The following is a 13,301-nucleotide window of genomic DNA, read 5'->3' as shown; positions in this document are numbered from 1 at the left end:
CTGTGGGGCGAGGGGAGGGGGGGTCAGGAATGGGGGAACCCCCCCCCCAAAATCGCTCACCCCATGCCCGGGGTCACGGGGTCACCGCCGCTGACCTTGGCTGACCTTCAAGGGCAGAGGGGACAGTGGGGTGTCCCCCCCACCCTGGAGACCCGGGGGAGGAGGGTTTGGGGTGGGTGTAGCAGGGTGGGAGGGTCAGAACGGGGAGGACCCTCCCTCCCAGTCCCAAACCTGTCACCCCATTCCTGGGGTCATGGGGGTCACCACCGCTGACCTTCAAGGGCAGAGGGGACAGTGGGGTGTCCCCCAAACCCTGGAGACACGGGGGGGGGGGGTTTGGGGTGGGTGTAGCAGGGTGGGAGGGTCAGAACGGGGGGGACCCTCCCAGTCCCAAACCTGTCACCCCATCCCCGGGGTCACGGGGGTCACCGCCGCCGACCTCGGCTGACCTTCGAGGTGAGCGGGGACAGCGGGGTCCCCCCCGGGGGGGTTTGGGGTGGTCGTGGGGTGGTGGGGAGGGTCTCACCTTCCCCTTGAGGTCCAGGATGAAGAGGGCGGAGGCGGCCATGGCGCCCGCGCGGCACCGTCACCACCTGCGGCACCGTCACCTGCCCAGGTGAGCGGCTGCGCCCAGGGGCGCGCGGGGCCTTAAAGGGGACGGGACGGACACACGGACACCCCCCCCCAAACCCCCCGCCGAGGGTCCCACCCCTGCGCCTGGAGGGGGGGGGACCCCCGGGCTCGGCCATTCCCCGAGGGGCTCCGGCCACCTCGACCCCACGGCCTTGGGGGGGGGGGATGTGGGGTGGTGGGACCCCCCCCCAAATCCAGGGGACCCCGAGATGGCTCAGGGGGGTGGGCAGCTCCTGGGGGAGCAGGTACCCCACCCTGGGGGTCTCTGCACCCCCAGATTCGTGGGGGGGCCCCGCAGCCCCCGTATGCCCCACTTTGGGGGGAACCGCACTCCCCCGACCACCAGATCCCCCCACCTTGGGGGGGTCCCCGCACTCCCAGTCCCCCGGACCCCCACCAGGGGAGTCCCTGTACCCCCAGATCCCCCACCGGGGTGGGGTTTTTGGACCCCCAGACCCCCGTATCCCCACTCCGGGAGGTGCCCGCACCCCCAAACCCCCCGATTCCCCCCCCGGGCTCCTCGCACCTCCACATCTCCCACTCTGGAGCATCCTCGCCCCCCCAGACCCCCGAATCTCCCTCCGGGTAGTCCCTGTCCCCTCACAACCCCACCCCGGAGGACCCCCGCACCCCCAGACCCCCGTTTTGTCCCTCCCCGCATCCCCCGGTCCCAGCGGAGCCCCGGGCGGGGCGGGACGACTCCGGGCCCGGCCCCGGGGGCGGGTCGGTGCCGGGGGTGGGGGGAGCCGGTGGTCGGGGCCGGGGGCCGGGCTCGGAGCCGCCCCGCCCGCAGCCGCAGCCCGGGGGTGCCGGGGGGGTCCCGGGGGGGTCCCGGGGAAGCGGCGGAGGAACCGCCATGGACCGACCCGCGGGCAGGAGGGACCCGGACCCGGACGGCGATTACGGTACCGGGCATCCCCCACCCACCCCGAGACCCCCCCGGGTCTGGGGACCCCACCCCCGGGCAGCCCCTCGGGTTTGGGGACTCGCAGATTTTGGGCACCCTCAGGGTTTTTTTTGGGGGACCCTCAGGGTCGGGGACCCCCCCGGCTTGGGGGGGATCCCCAGGGGTTTTAGACTCCCCCCATCCAGGCTTGCGGGGTCCCCTGATTTTAGGATGCTCACGTTTGAGGGAGGACCCCCATATTCGGGGACTCCCACGTTTGGGGACCCCCCCCGCGTTGAGGACCCCCCGTTCAGCCCCTGGGACCCCCTCAAGGGGGCTGCAGGGGCGGGGCCTTCGCGTGTATTTGGGGGGGGGGGGGGGCCCCCGGGAGGGGGGGGGGCCCAGGGGAGGGGGACCCTGGGGCGCCCCCCCACCCGGGGGGGGGACCCAGGGAGGGGGGGACAGGGGAGGCGGCCCCGGGCCCCCTTCCCGGGGGGGGATCCGCGGCCCCGGCGCCCCCCGGAGCCCCCCAGCTCGCGGGGCCGCGGCGGGACCCTCCTGGTCCCCCCCTTTTCCCGGGGCGAGGGGGTCCCCCCGGCCCGGCCTTTGTTCCCTTCGCGCGGGGGGGTTCGGAGGGGGGGGACGGGACCCGCAGCCCTGACATCACCGGCGGCCTATGGGCGCCGGGATCCCGCCGCTGTTCCCGGTGATTTATTTACCCGAATGGAACCGGGGCGGGGATGGAACCGGCGTCACCGGGCGGTGGCACCGCCCTCCAGCCCCTTTTCCCGGCTGGAACCGGAGATTTCCCGCCCGTTCCCGACCTTTGGGCTCGGTTTGGGGGGGCCCGGACCGCGCCCCGGTGCCCCTCGGTACCGGTACCGGAGCCGGTTCCCCCCCCGTGCCCGCCGGAGCCTCTCGGTACCGGAGCCGGTTCCACCGGTGCCAGAGAGGGTTCCCCCCGGTGCCCGAGCCCTCCGGTGCCCCTCGGAGCCCCCCAGTTTCTCCCGGTGCCGGTTCCCCCCGGTTCCCCCGCTGCCGGTGCCCGGCGGAGCCCCCCCCGGTTTCCCCCCGGTTTCCCCCCGGTGTCCCCCGGTGTCCCCCGGAGCCGGTGCTCTCCGGGGCGGGGTTCGGGCCGTGTTTACGCCCCGGAGGGCGGATTTTGGGGGACTGTGACGGAGGAGGGGCCGGCCCAGCCCAGCCCAGCCCGGCTCGGACGGGGACGGGCACGGCGGAGGCTCCGGGGCCACCGGGCGCTCGCCGGGATGGGGGGACAGGGGGACAATTACTACGGCAAACACGGTAACGGGGGGCTCGGGGGGGGCTGCCGGGGCGGGGGGGACCCTGGGCTTCGGCAGCGCGGCCCGGGGTCGGGGGCACCGGCGGGGGTTCGCCGGGGGTCGGGGGCACCTTTGGAGCATCGCCGGGGGTCGGGGGCACCGTCCGCCGCGGGCCGGAGGCACTTTTAGGGGGGTCCCCCGCGGTTTGGGAGGCACCTCTGGGGGTTCCCCGCGGGTCGGGGCCCCCTCGGCCCCCGGCTGGGCGCGGACGGAGTCAAAAGGGCCGCGGAGAAAGGCGGAAAAACCGAACCCAAAATGGGCGGAAAAAGGGGGCAATAAAAAGCGAAGCAAAGCGAAAGCAAAAGCGGCCGCGCCCCGCACGGAAGGGGCCGCGGGTTTGGGGGGTTCGGGGGGGTCCGCTGAGGGCTCAGGGCGCGGTTTTGGGGGTCTGGGGGGGCTCGTAATGAGGGGAGGGGGCCGCCCTCCCTCCCCGGCGGCCGCAGAACCGGCCCGACGGCCGCGGTCGGAGCCGGCGCCGGGACAAACCGGCTCCGGCGGTTCTGGGGCGTCACCGCGGCGCCCGCAGCGCCGGGATCAGGGTTCGGGGGTCCCAAAGGGTCCATCCGACCCCCCCTTCCTGCAGCAGTGATCTCCCCTTCCTCCGGGCCGCTGTTTTGGGGGGCGTCTGGGGTAGGGGTTTGGAGATCGGGGCTCGGCCGGGGCTGGAAAGGGAGGGGAGCGAACTCCGGCGCTCCCCAAAAAATGTCCCAAAGCGAGCGTGTCCCCATCATGGGGCTGCTGTGACCACCCCCCCCAAAAAAAACAGATGCGTCCCTGCCCTGGGGCTGCTCCGAGCCCCCCCAAAGACCCCCCCAAAGCCCCGGGCCCCCCCAGCCCCGGGCGGCTCCCACGGTGGCGCCGGCGCTGGCTCAGTTCCCACCCTAAAAATAAAGCGGGAGCAGCGGGACGGGGCCGGAGCGCCGGGGGGGTTGTGACGGGGCTGGGGGGGCTCCCGGGGTGTCCCCCGGTGTCCCGAGGTGTCCCCCCCGCCCCAGCCCCGCTCTGCCCCCGCGGCTTTTTGGTGCTTCCGTGGAATTTTGGGTCTCTCTTGCGTTTCCGCGGGATTTCGGGTCTCTCTTGCCGCGACTCGGGGGCATTTTTGGACAGAACCACGTGGAAACAGGTTTTTCCAAGGGAGGGGTTGTTTCCGCGCCCGGGAAGCGGCTCCGCGGCAGGGAATCAGCATGTGGAGATTGTTTTGCTCCCGGTTCCCCTTATCCTGCGTGCCCTGGGGTGAGGATGAGGAGGAGCAGCCCCTTCCTCCCATCCCATCCCATCCTGTCCCTCTCCCCGCCCGCAGGAACCCCGCAGAAATACGACCCCACTTTTAAAGGTCCCATCTACGACAGGTAAGTGGAGCCCCCCTGGAGCCCCCCGGGGTCCCCAAAGCCGGGGGTCCCCAAAGCCGGGGGTCCCCAAACCTTCCTCTCCCCGCTGGCAGGGGCTGCACCGACATCGTCTGCTGCGTCCTGCTGGTCGTGGCCATCGTGGGCTACGTGGTGGTCGGGGTCGTGGGTACGTGCCGGGGGTCAAGGGGGGGTTTGGACCCTCTGCTGAGGGTCTGGGGGCTCAGGGAGGGGTTGGACCCTGTGCTGAGGGTTGGGTCTGGGGGTCTGGGAGCTCAAGGGGGGTTTGGACCCTGTGCTGAGGGTCAGGTCTGGGGGCTCAGGGTCGGGTCTGGGGGTTCAGGGGGGGGTTGGACCCTGTGCTGGGGGTCAGGTCTGGGGGTTCAGGGGGGGTTGGACTCTGTGCTGAGGGTCTGGGGGCTCGGGAGGGGGTTGGACCCTGTGCTGAGGGTCTGGGGGTTCAGGGGGGGTTGGACCCTTTGCTGAGGGTCAGGTCTGGGGGTCTGGGGGCTCAGGGGTGGGTTGAACCCTGTGCTGAGGGTCTGGGGGCTCAGGGGGTGTTGCCCCCCATGCCGAGGGTCCCGCCCCTCTGTAAGGGCTGTGGGGGCTGCAGTGACCCCGCTGGCTCCAACCCCACCCTGTGCCCCCCCAGCCTGGACCCACGGGGACCCCCGGAAGGTGATCCACCCCACCGACAGCCGCGGGCAGTTCTGCGGGCAGCAGGGGACCCCCAACGAGTGAGTGCCCGTCCCGTCGCCCCAGAGACCCCCCCGGGGGAGCCCCCAGGGTCCCCCAAACGTCCCTCAAACCAGGTGGTTTTGCTTCCTTTGGCAGGAAGAAGCCTTTCCTCTTCTACTTCGACATCGTCAAGTGCGCCAGCCCGCTGGTGCTGCTGGAGTTCCAGTGCCCCACCACGCAGGTACCGCCCGGACCCTCCGCCCCGAGGGGTCCCCGTGGGGCACCGGGGGACGGGGGTCCCGCCACCGTCACCTCCAACCCCCCCCTCGTGTCCTCCCCGCCCCCAGATCTGCGTCAGCAAATGCCCCGACCGGTACCTGACGTACCTGACGGCCCACGGCTCGCCCGGAGACCTGGGCTACTACCGCAACTTCTGCGTGCCCGCCTTCGACCCGCGCAAGGTGGGTGGCGGTGGCGGCGTCCCGGTGGCGGTGCCGGTGCTCCGGTGGCAGTGCTGGCATTCCGGTGGCAGTGCCAGCATTCCAGTGGTGGTGCCAGTGCTCCGGTGGCGGTGCTGGCATTCTGGTGGTGGTGCCGGCGTTCCAGCGGTGGTGCCAGCATTCTGGTGGCAGTGCTGGTGTTCCAGTGGCGGTGCCGGTGCTCCGGTGGCTGTACCAGCATTCCGGTGGTGATGCCGGCATTCCGGTGGTGGTGCCGGTGTCCCGGTGGCAGTGTCAGTGTCCCAGTGGCAGTGCCGGTGCTCTGGTGGCAGTGCCGGTGCTCCGGTGGCTGTGCCGGTGCTCCGGTGGCAGTGCTGGCATTCCGGTGGTGGTGCCAGCATTCCGGTGGCAGTGCCAGCGTTCTGGCGCCTCGGGGGTGATTCCCGCCCGGAATGCTGATGGTCACAGTCCCCCTCCTTCCCCAGGGTCCCATCGAGGTGCTGAAGGACAGGGATTGCCCGGCCATGCTCATCCCCAGCACCCCACGTACGTCTGGAATTAGCATCCTCATTAACGAGCTCGTTAACGATTTGCTCGCTCCATCCCCATTTGGGGGTCAGAGGCTCCTGTTTGGGGGTCCCGTTTGGGGGGCTTCGGGCTGGTTGTCCCGGCTGAGCCGCCCCCTCCTCTCTGTCTCCAGTGGCCCGGAGATGCTTCCCGGCCATCCAGGCTAAGAAGGGCGTCATCATGGTGGGCAACGAGACCACCTACGACGACGGCCGCGGGCGCCGCAGGAACGTCACCGAGCTGCTGGAAGGGGCCAAGTGAGTCCATGAGCCGCTTAACGAGGTGCTCCATTCATTAGTGCTGCTTCACCCCGTGAGGAACGAGTGGTTTCAGCTGAGCCGGGGTCTGGTGTCCGCTGGAAATCCCGCTCCGAAACCCGGATCCGTCCCCCCCCCCCGGGCTCCTCGGAGCTCCCGCTCCATCGGCGTTTCCCGTTGCCTCGCAGGAAAGCCAACGTGGTGCTGGAGACCCGGCAGTTGGCCATGAAGATCTTCGAGGATTACACGGTGTCCTGGTACTGGATCATCATGTGAGCACGGCCCTCCCCTTCCCCGCGGGCAGAGCCGGGTGCTGGGCCGGCACAAACGGGGCAAAACTCAGGGATTTCATGATTTCCCCCCGTGGTTCCCGTCGGGCAAAGCGCGAGGTGCTCCTCATGCTCCCTCTCTGCCATGGGTCCCACGTTTGGGGTGCCCCGTGGGTGGCCCGGGGGGGGGCTGTGACAGATCAGCGCCTTCCTCCCGCAGAGGCCTCGTCATCGCCATGGTGGCCAGCCTGATCTTCATCGTCCTGCTGCGCTTCCTGGCCGGGATCATGGTCTGGGTCATGATCGTCATGGTGATCCTGGTGTTGGGATACGGTGAGCGGGGGGGGATCGGGAGCGTCTCCCTGGCTTTTCCCTACTTTTCTGTGGCTTTTCCCTACTTTCCTCTGGCTTTTCCCTACTTTCCTCTCCCTATTTTAAGTGGGATTTACCTCGTGGAACTTCACACTCCGTGTCCTTCCAGGTGCCTTCCCCCTGAACGTCGGTGCCGGTGGGGTTGAGTGGAGCCCGCCGGCATCCGGCTCCGCTTTTCCCTGAAAACAGAACAATCCTTTGCTTTTCCCCGCAGGAATCTTCCACTGTTACATGGAATACGCGAAGCTGAAAGGGGAGGCGGGTTCGGACGTGTCCCTGGCGGACCTGGGCTTTCAGACCGACCTTCGTGTCTACCTCCACCTGCGGCAGACCTGGCTGGCCTTCAGTGAGTGCCGGGGAAGGGGGAGCACGGGGGGTTTTTGGGGGGGTCTCCTTGAGAAGGAGGGGCTTTGCCCGATGCCAGACATCCCCAGGGTGGAGCCACGAGGGGTTTTTTTCCCCGGGAAGGCAAAGGTGGTCTCGTGCCACCAACCCCATTCCCGGCGCTCCCCCTTGTCCCCCCGGCAGTGATCATCCTGTGTGTGGTGGAGCTGGTGATCGTCCTGCTGCTCATCTTCCTGCGCAAGAGGATCCTCATCGCCATCGCCCTCATCAAGGAGGCCAGCAGGTCTGGCCGGGCCCCCGCCCCGTGGCCACTGCCCCCCATCCTGGCATCGGGGGGGCTCCCAGTGCCACGGGTTTTAACTTCAGCGTGTCCGTCCCCTCGCAGGGCCGTGGGTCACGTCATGTCCTCGCTGCTGTTCCCCCTGTGCACCTTCTTCCTGCTGTGCCTCTGCATCGCCTACTGGGCCAGCACCGCCGTGTATCCTTTGCTCTTCCCCTGCCCTGCGTCCCTGGTCCCCGGCCGGGACGCTGCCCATGAGTCAAAGGGCTCCCCCGGGCACGGAACGGGATCCGGTTGCCTTAAATCAATGAAGTTTAGCCCCAAACCAGCCCTGGAGTGGTGGGGAGCGGAGCAGAGGCTGGTTTGGGGTTGGGTTTGGGGCTGGGAAATGGGTTTCTCCTTAACAGCCACCCCGCAGCTTCCTGTCCACCTCCAACGAGGCCGTGTACAAGGTGTTCAACGAGTCCGCCTGCCCCTTCTCCGGGCAGACCTGCAAGCCAGAGGTGAGGACCTGGTGGAGACGAGACCCTTCATTGCGTGAGAAACATCCCAATGGCTCTCGGAGCCCCCACGCTCCTCCCTGGCGCAATTCCAGCTTTCCAAGCCCGGCTGTGTCGGGTTGTTCTCCCCCCCGAGCCACCACGTGCTTGGAGCCGGCGTGAGCCCAACCCTCCTGGGAAGCTGAGCGGGATAACGACGTCTCTGAACGCTCGAGGGGAAGGGGGCACGTCCCCGGCCACCACCACCACCTCTGCTCTCCCCGCAGACCTTCAACACCAGCAACGTCACCAAGCTGTGCCCCGACGCCCAGTGCCTGTTCGCCTTCTACGGCGGCGAGACGGCCTATCACAAGTACCTCATCGTGCTGCAGTTCTTCAACGTCTTCATGTTCTTCTGGCTCGCCAACTTCGTCATCGCCCTGGGCCAGGTGACGCTGGCGGGCGCCTTCGCCTCCTACTACTGGGCCTTCAAGAAACCCGACGACATGCCGGCCTTCCCGCTCTTCTCCGCCTTCGGCCGCGCGCTCCGGTGCGTCCCCGCGCGCAGGGGGAGGCCCCGGGGGGAGGCTCCCGGGGGTTTTTCCCCCTTTTCTGATGGGTCCGGGTTGCTCCAGGTACCACACGGGCTCGCTGGCCTTCGGCGCGCTGGTCCTCGCCATCGTCCAGGTCATCAGGGTCACGCTGGAGTACCTGGACCACCGGCTCAAAGGTGCCGGGGCTGGGGTGGCCATCAGGGGATGGGTGAGGTCGGCTGCTCCTCGGGGCTCGAATCCAGGGAATCGCTCCAGGGTTTTCCTCTTAGAGCCCTGTAGTCACCTCTTTGCCCAAAAAAGGAAGAAATCCTTCCCTGGGAGGGTGGGGAGGCCCTGGCAAGGGTTGCCCAGAGAAGCTGTGGCTGCCCCTGGATCCCTGGAATCATCCAAGGCCAGGCTGGACGGGGCTTGGAGCGACCTGGGGAAGCGGAAGGTGTCCCTGCCCGGGACAGGACGAGCTCCCAGGTGCCCTCCAACCCAAACCATTCCATAATCCGGGATTCTGGGAAGAGCTTCCCGGGGCGGGAGCCAAGGGACGTGCCACGGCTCCGGGCTCAGCCAGTCTGCCCCGGGGGCCTGTGCGGGTGCCAGGGAAGTCTGTGCCGCGTCCGTCGGGAAACGTAAACAGCGAGTGGGAGCGTGGGAAGAGCAGCCGGGACTCATCCCGCTGTCTGCAGCCACGGGGAGGCTGGAAACAGGGCACGGGGGGGAGGCTGTGGTGGGACAAGGTCTCCACCAGGGAGACCTTGGAGTCGCTGCCGGAAGATCTGTTGGGTGCTGATTTCGGTACCCTCCAGCCGCAGAGAACAAGTTCGCCAAGTTCCTCCTGAGCTGCCTCAAGTGCTGCTTCTGGTGCCTGGAAAAATTCATCAAATTCCTCAACAGGAACGCCTACATCATGGTGAGAGTCACCCCAAACTGATGCCCTGGGAGGGCTGTGGGGGTGTCCCGGCGCTCCTGGGGGTTTCCCTGAGCAGTTTTTGGGAATTGTGTCACGGGAACGTGGAGCTCTGCAGCTGCTTGGCTGGAAAACCTTGATCTCAGTTGACTTTGGGAAGGACCCTCTATGGGTGGGTGGGCTCAGCTCTGGGTCTCGGCGATGCCCGACCCGCCAGTGGGTGAGGAAGCGCTTCCAGGGTGGGATTTACCAGAGACCTGCCCCGAGATGGGACTGGTTGCCCCCTCCCTCGGCGGTGACCTGGGTGCAGCCCCGTTTCTCTCTCCCCTGCCCCGTTTGCCCGCTCTAGATCGCGATCTACGGCACCAACTTCTGCACCTCGGCCCGCAACGCCTTCTTCCTGCTCATGAGGAACATCATCAGGTGAGAGCCCGGCGTCCGGGAGGGCTCTGCTCCGTTACTTCCGAGTCCTTCCCGCTGCCTGAGGTCGTCCTCGGGCTCCCTCGGCACTTCCCTCCCGTGTTTCCATCGGAGCCTGGGGCGGGCAGCGGATGTGGAGTCTCATCTCTCCCTCTCGTTTCCAGGGTGGCCGTGTTAGATAAAGTCACGGATTTCCTCTTCTTCCTCGGGAAGCTCCTCATAGTGGGAAGCGTCGGTAAGCGCCGGGCACTGGAAGCTGCTCCTCGGGACGTCCGGCTGCCGTAGCCGGTTGTGCCATCCCAAAACCTCCACTGGGGTCACCCCACCCGTGTCCCGTGTCCTGTCTTCCCCACCCCGCCGCCGTGCCCACCCCGTGCTTGCTTTCCCAGGAATCCTCGCCTTCTTCTTCTTCACCCAGCGGATAAAGCTGGTCCAGGACACGGCGCCGCCGCTGAATTACTACTGGGTCCCCATCCTGGTGAGCCGCCGCCGTCCGGGGCCGGGGTGACCCCCGAGGCGAAGGGCAGCGACGCCCCCCGCGAGCCCCCTGCCCGCCCCCGGCGCCTCAAGGGCCGTCTTTGTTGGGTGTTTTTCCAACCAGCCCTTTGTTGGCCGCGCGCCCTCCCCGCGCTGGCCCCCGCCGTCGTGCCTGAGGCCTTTTGTCCCCCCCCTCGGGCTGCTCCGAACAGTCCTGCCCTGTTCTCTTCTCCCCGTTCCCCTGGGGAATTCGGGATTCAGCGGTTTCCTCCTCCTCCTCCTCCCCCCGGGGCGCTCCAGGCTCTCCGTGGCGTGACCACGGCGTCTCTTGCAGACGGTGATCGTGGGCTCCTACCTCATCGCCCACGGCTTCTTCAGCGTCTACGGCATGTGCGTGGACACCCTCTTCCTCTGCTTCTGTGAGTACCCACCCCGGGGGGGGGCAAAACCTCTCCCTCCCTCCAGGCTTGAGTTGGCCCGATCTGGGATTTGGCCCCAAAATCCCCCTGGGGTTCGGCCCCAAAATCCCCCTGGGGTTCCCTCCTTGTGGTTTTTCTCCTGCTTTTTTCCTTTCCCGACTCCTCACCTGCGTTCTCACCCTGCCTGCTGCAGCTCCTGCCTCCCTCCTGCTCCTTCTCTCTCGGTGCTTTTCGGTGGGATTAACCGCAGCTAACTTCAATTTCCCTTTTCCCCCCCCTTTTTCCTCCTTTTCCACCTTTCCTGTCTCTCGTTCACACGTTCTCCATCCTCCATCTCCGCCCTGTCTCTCTCTCCCCTCTCCATCCTCCATCTCCGCCCTGTCTCTCTCTCTCTCTCCCACGGCTCTCCCGCTGCTTTTTTCACTCTTCCCCCCTTCACGGCCGCTCTTTCCCGGGGTCGGAAAAGGTGAAGACCTGGAGAGGAACGATGGATCTCCCGAGAGGCCTTACTACATGTCCCCCGAGCTCAGCGAGATCCTGCTGAAGGGGCACCTCGAGCCTTCCAAAAGCGCCGATAGCCAAGGCTAAGGGGGCCGGGGGCAGGTGCTGTGGGACCCCCCCGACCTGAGCAGCTTCTTCTTGGTGCCGCTCTGTGCCCTGGAAGCCCTTCTAGGGTAGAGAAGTGCCGACCCTCAGTGCCCAGCCCGCCTTCCTGCCCCAGTAACTCGCGTTCCCGCATCCAGAGAACCCGCCCGGCGCCGCTGGGAGTCGGGGCCGGGACCGGCCGGGTCCCCACACGGTGCCCAGAGATGTTTGTTCCTGACCACCGGGCGTGGGAGGACCAGAGATGTTTGTTCCTGACCACCGGGCGTGGGAGGACCAGAGATGTTTGTTCCTGACCACCGGGCGTGGGAGGACCGGCGGGAGGGATCTGAGGGGCTTTGTGGGACGGGCCCAGTGGGTTCCACCGCCCCAACCCTCTCCAAGAGCAGAGCAAAACTTCCCTCACCCCTCCCCTGGCCCCTTTACCCGGCCCCCTTTTCCCGGCCCCCTTTCCCGGCCCCCTCTCTACACAAACTGCAGAACTCGGAAGGTTTCTGGGTGAGGCCGCAGAGCTTTTGGTTTCTCACCTGCTGCTTCAGCACAAGGAGCTGCTGCTGGACCCCCCCCTCCCCACGGGACTCCGAGGGTTCAGAGGGTCCCTCGTGGAGCTTTGGGTGCTGCAGGGGCTGGTCCTGTTTCCCCTGGCAGGGGTCGAGTGGCCATCCAGGCCCGGGGGGGGCTGTAGGAAGGAAAAAGGAGCCTGTGGGGAAGGGAGGGGAGTCCCCACACGGGCTGTGGTGCCTGGGGGGGTCCATGAGGCCGAGGCAGTGCTGGGGGGAGCAGAGGGAGTGTCCCCAGTGGGATGGGGGGGGGATCACATGGGTGTGACCTCAGGGGGAGAGAGAGAGATCAGCCCCCAAAGTGCTAGGAGGGGGGGGGTCACAGCCCCCCAAAAAAATGCAGCTGAGTTTTCTCCTCCAGACAGCCCAGAGCTGATCAGGATTTATAAAAGCAGCTGCTCCCCCTCAGCCAGAGCTGACCCCAAGCCCTGCCCTCCCAGGATGGGGCTGTGACCTTAATGTTCTCACTTCCATCCCAGAGGGACCCAAATCCCTCCCAAAACACCCCCTGGGTGCCCTCGCTCCGCTCCAGGGCCCTGTGGGTTTGTTGGGGTTTTGGGGTGTTGTTTTCCTGGGATTTTCCGACCCCGTGGTGCAGTGGCACGTTGGGAACGCTCCTCATTGGGAATGGTGAATCCCAAGGGGAATTGCTTTGCATTGGTGTCCAGAGCCCCTTGGAGGAGCTGAGGGGACCTCCCTTCCCTCCAGTGGACCTCCCTTCCCTCCAGGGAACCTCCCTTCCCTCCAGGGCACCTCTTTTCCCTCGGCTCTGTTCTGACTTTTCCTCCCCGGAGTAACCAAACACCCGAATTCCCGCTTTCTCCCGAATCCCCGCGGGCTGTTCCCGGCGCTCCTGGGAAAAGGGAGAGGGGGGAGCTTTGTTGTGACAGAGGGGGAGAAGGGAGGAAGCCCTGGGCGAGCACAGAGACTTTGTTCGGTCCGGGGTGGTGGTGAGAGGATCCCATCGGTGCCGGGAGCCCCCGCTGAGCCCGGCCCGTATCCTGCCCCGCCTGCGGGGCCGGGGGGCGGTTTTCTCTTGGCAGTGGAAGACCTGGAGAGGAACGACGGCTCGGCGGAGAAGCCCTACTTCATGTCCCCCAACCTGAGGAAGCTGCTCAAGAAGACCAACGCGGGGCCGGGGGACGCGTAGCCCCGTCCCGGCCTCCCCCCACCGCCCGTCCCGCCTGGAATTCGCCTGCCTGGACCTCGGACCTCCAGCTCCTTTGGCGAGGGGAGACGGGGATTGTTGAGGATCCGGCCCCCGGGGCTCTGGCAGGGGCAAAGTCCCTCCTCCCGAGGTGCTGGTGACTCCAAAACGAGCTCCTCCGTTGGGTTTGATCCCGTTCCTTTATCCCGGTAAACGGGTCCCGCGTTCCCTCGGCGCTCCGGCGGATCCGGGCACGGAGAGAACGAGCCGGGAGGGTCCGGGCGGCTCCTGGAGGGGGTTTTTCAGTCGTGGCCTCCCCCCAAAACGTTGA

The 13,301-nt window shown here is 67.4% G+C and overlaps 1 protein-coding gene across 5 annotated transcripts; it reads left to right on the top strand.

Moving 5' to 3' along the window:
* The first annotated feature begins 1,453 nt into the window (after nt 1–1,453).
* Nucleotides 1,454–13,051, top strand: LOC113962835 (choline transporter-like protein 2). 5 transcript variants are annotated; one of them, XM_027673613.1, is made up of 22 exons: nt 1,454–1,538; nt 4,160–4,208; nt 4,301–4,374; nt 4,858–4,942; nt 5,040–5,124; nt 5,231–5,344; nt 5,809–5,869; nt 6,024–6,147; nt 6,336–6,419; nt 6,637–6,749; nt 7,003–7,134; nt 7,317–7,416; nt 7,519–7,611; nt 7,832–7,916; nt 8,180–8,442; nt 8,528–8,622; nt 9,244–9,347; nt 9,694–9,767; nt 9,929–9,999; nt 10,154–10,242; nt 10,576–10,660; nt 12,867–13,051. In XM_027673613.1, the coding sequence occupies exons 1-22, from the start codon at nt 1,490–1,492 to the stop codon at nt 12,971–12,973; spliced, it is 2,136 nt and encodes a 711-aa protein (XP_027529414.1). In that variant the 5' UTR covers nt 1,454–1,489; the 3' UTR covers nt 12,974–13,051. The 5 variants fall into 5 exon arrangements, with proteins under 5 accessions (XP_027529414.1, XP_027529409.1, XP_027529415.1 ...); XM_027673608.1 differs by lacking the exon at nt 12,867–13,051 and adding an exon at nt 11,127–11,269; XM_027673614.1 differs by lacking the exon at nt 1,454–1,538 and adding an exon at nt 2,699–2,821.
* Nucleotides 13,052–13,301: the final 250 nt, after the last annotated feature.

This window comes from Neopelma chrysocephalum, unplaced genomic scaffold (assembly GCF_003984885.1).
Source record: "Neopelma chrysocephalum unplaced genomic scaffold, ASM398488v2 Primary Assembly neopelma1_185350, whole genome shotgun sequence".
In the NCBI taxonomy this organism is placed as follows: domain Eukaryota; kingdom Metazoa; phylum Chordata; class Aves; order Passeriformes; family Pipridae; genus Neopelma; species Neopelma chrysocephalum.
Note: the sequence above shows the minus strand (reverse complement) of the source record. Positions and strands in the feature narration are given on the sequence as shown.

Bases quoted from the DNA above. Each gene is read 5' to 3' on its own strand.
- LOC113962835 (XM_027673608.1), top strand. From the start codon at position 1,490: ATGGACCGACCCGCGGGCAGGAGGGACCCGGACCCGGACGGCGATTAC. The intron at 6,750-7,002 runs GTGAGCGGGGGG...TTTTCCCCGCAG, and splicing joins GATCCTGGTGTTGGGATACG to GAATCTTCCACTGTTACATG. The intron at 10,661-11,126 runs GTGAGTACCCAC...GGGTCGGAAAAG, and splicing joins CACCCTCTTCCTCTGCTTCT to GTGAAGACCTGGAGAGGAAC.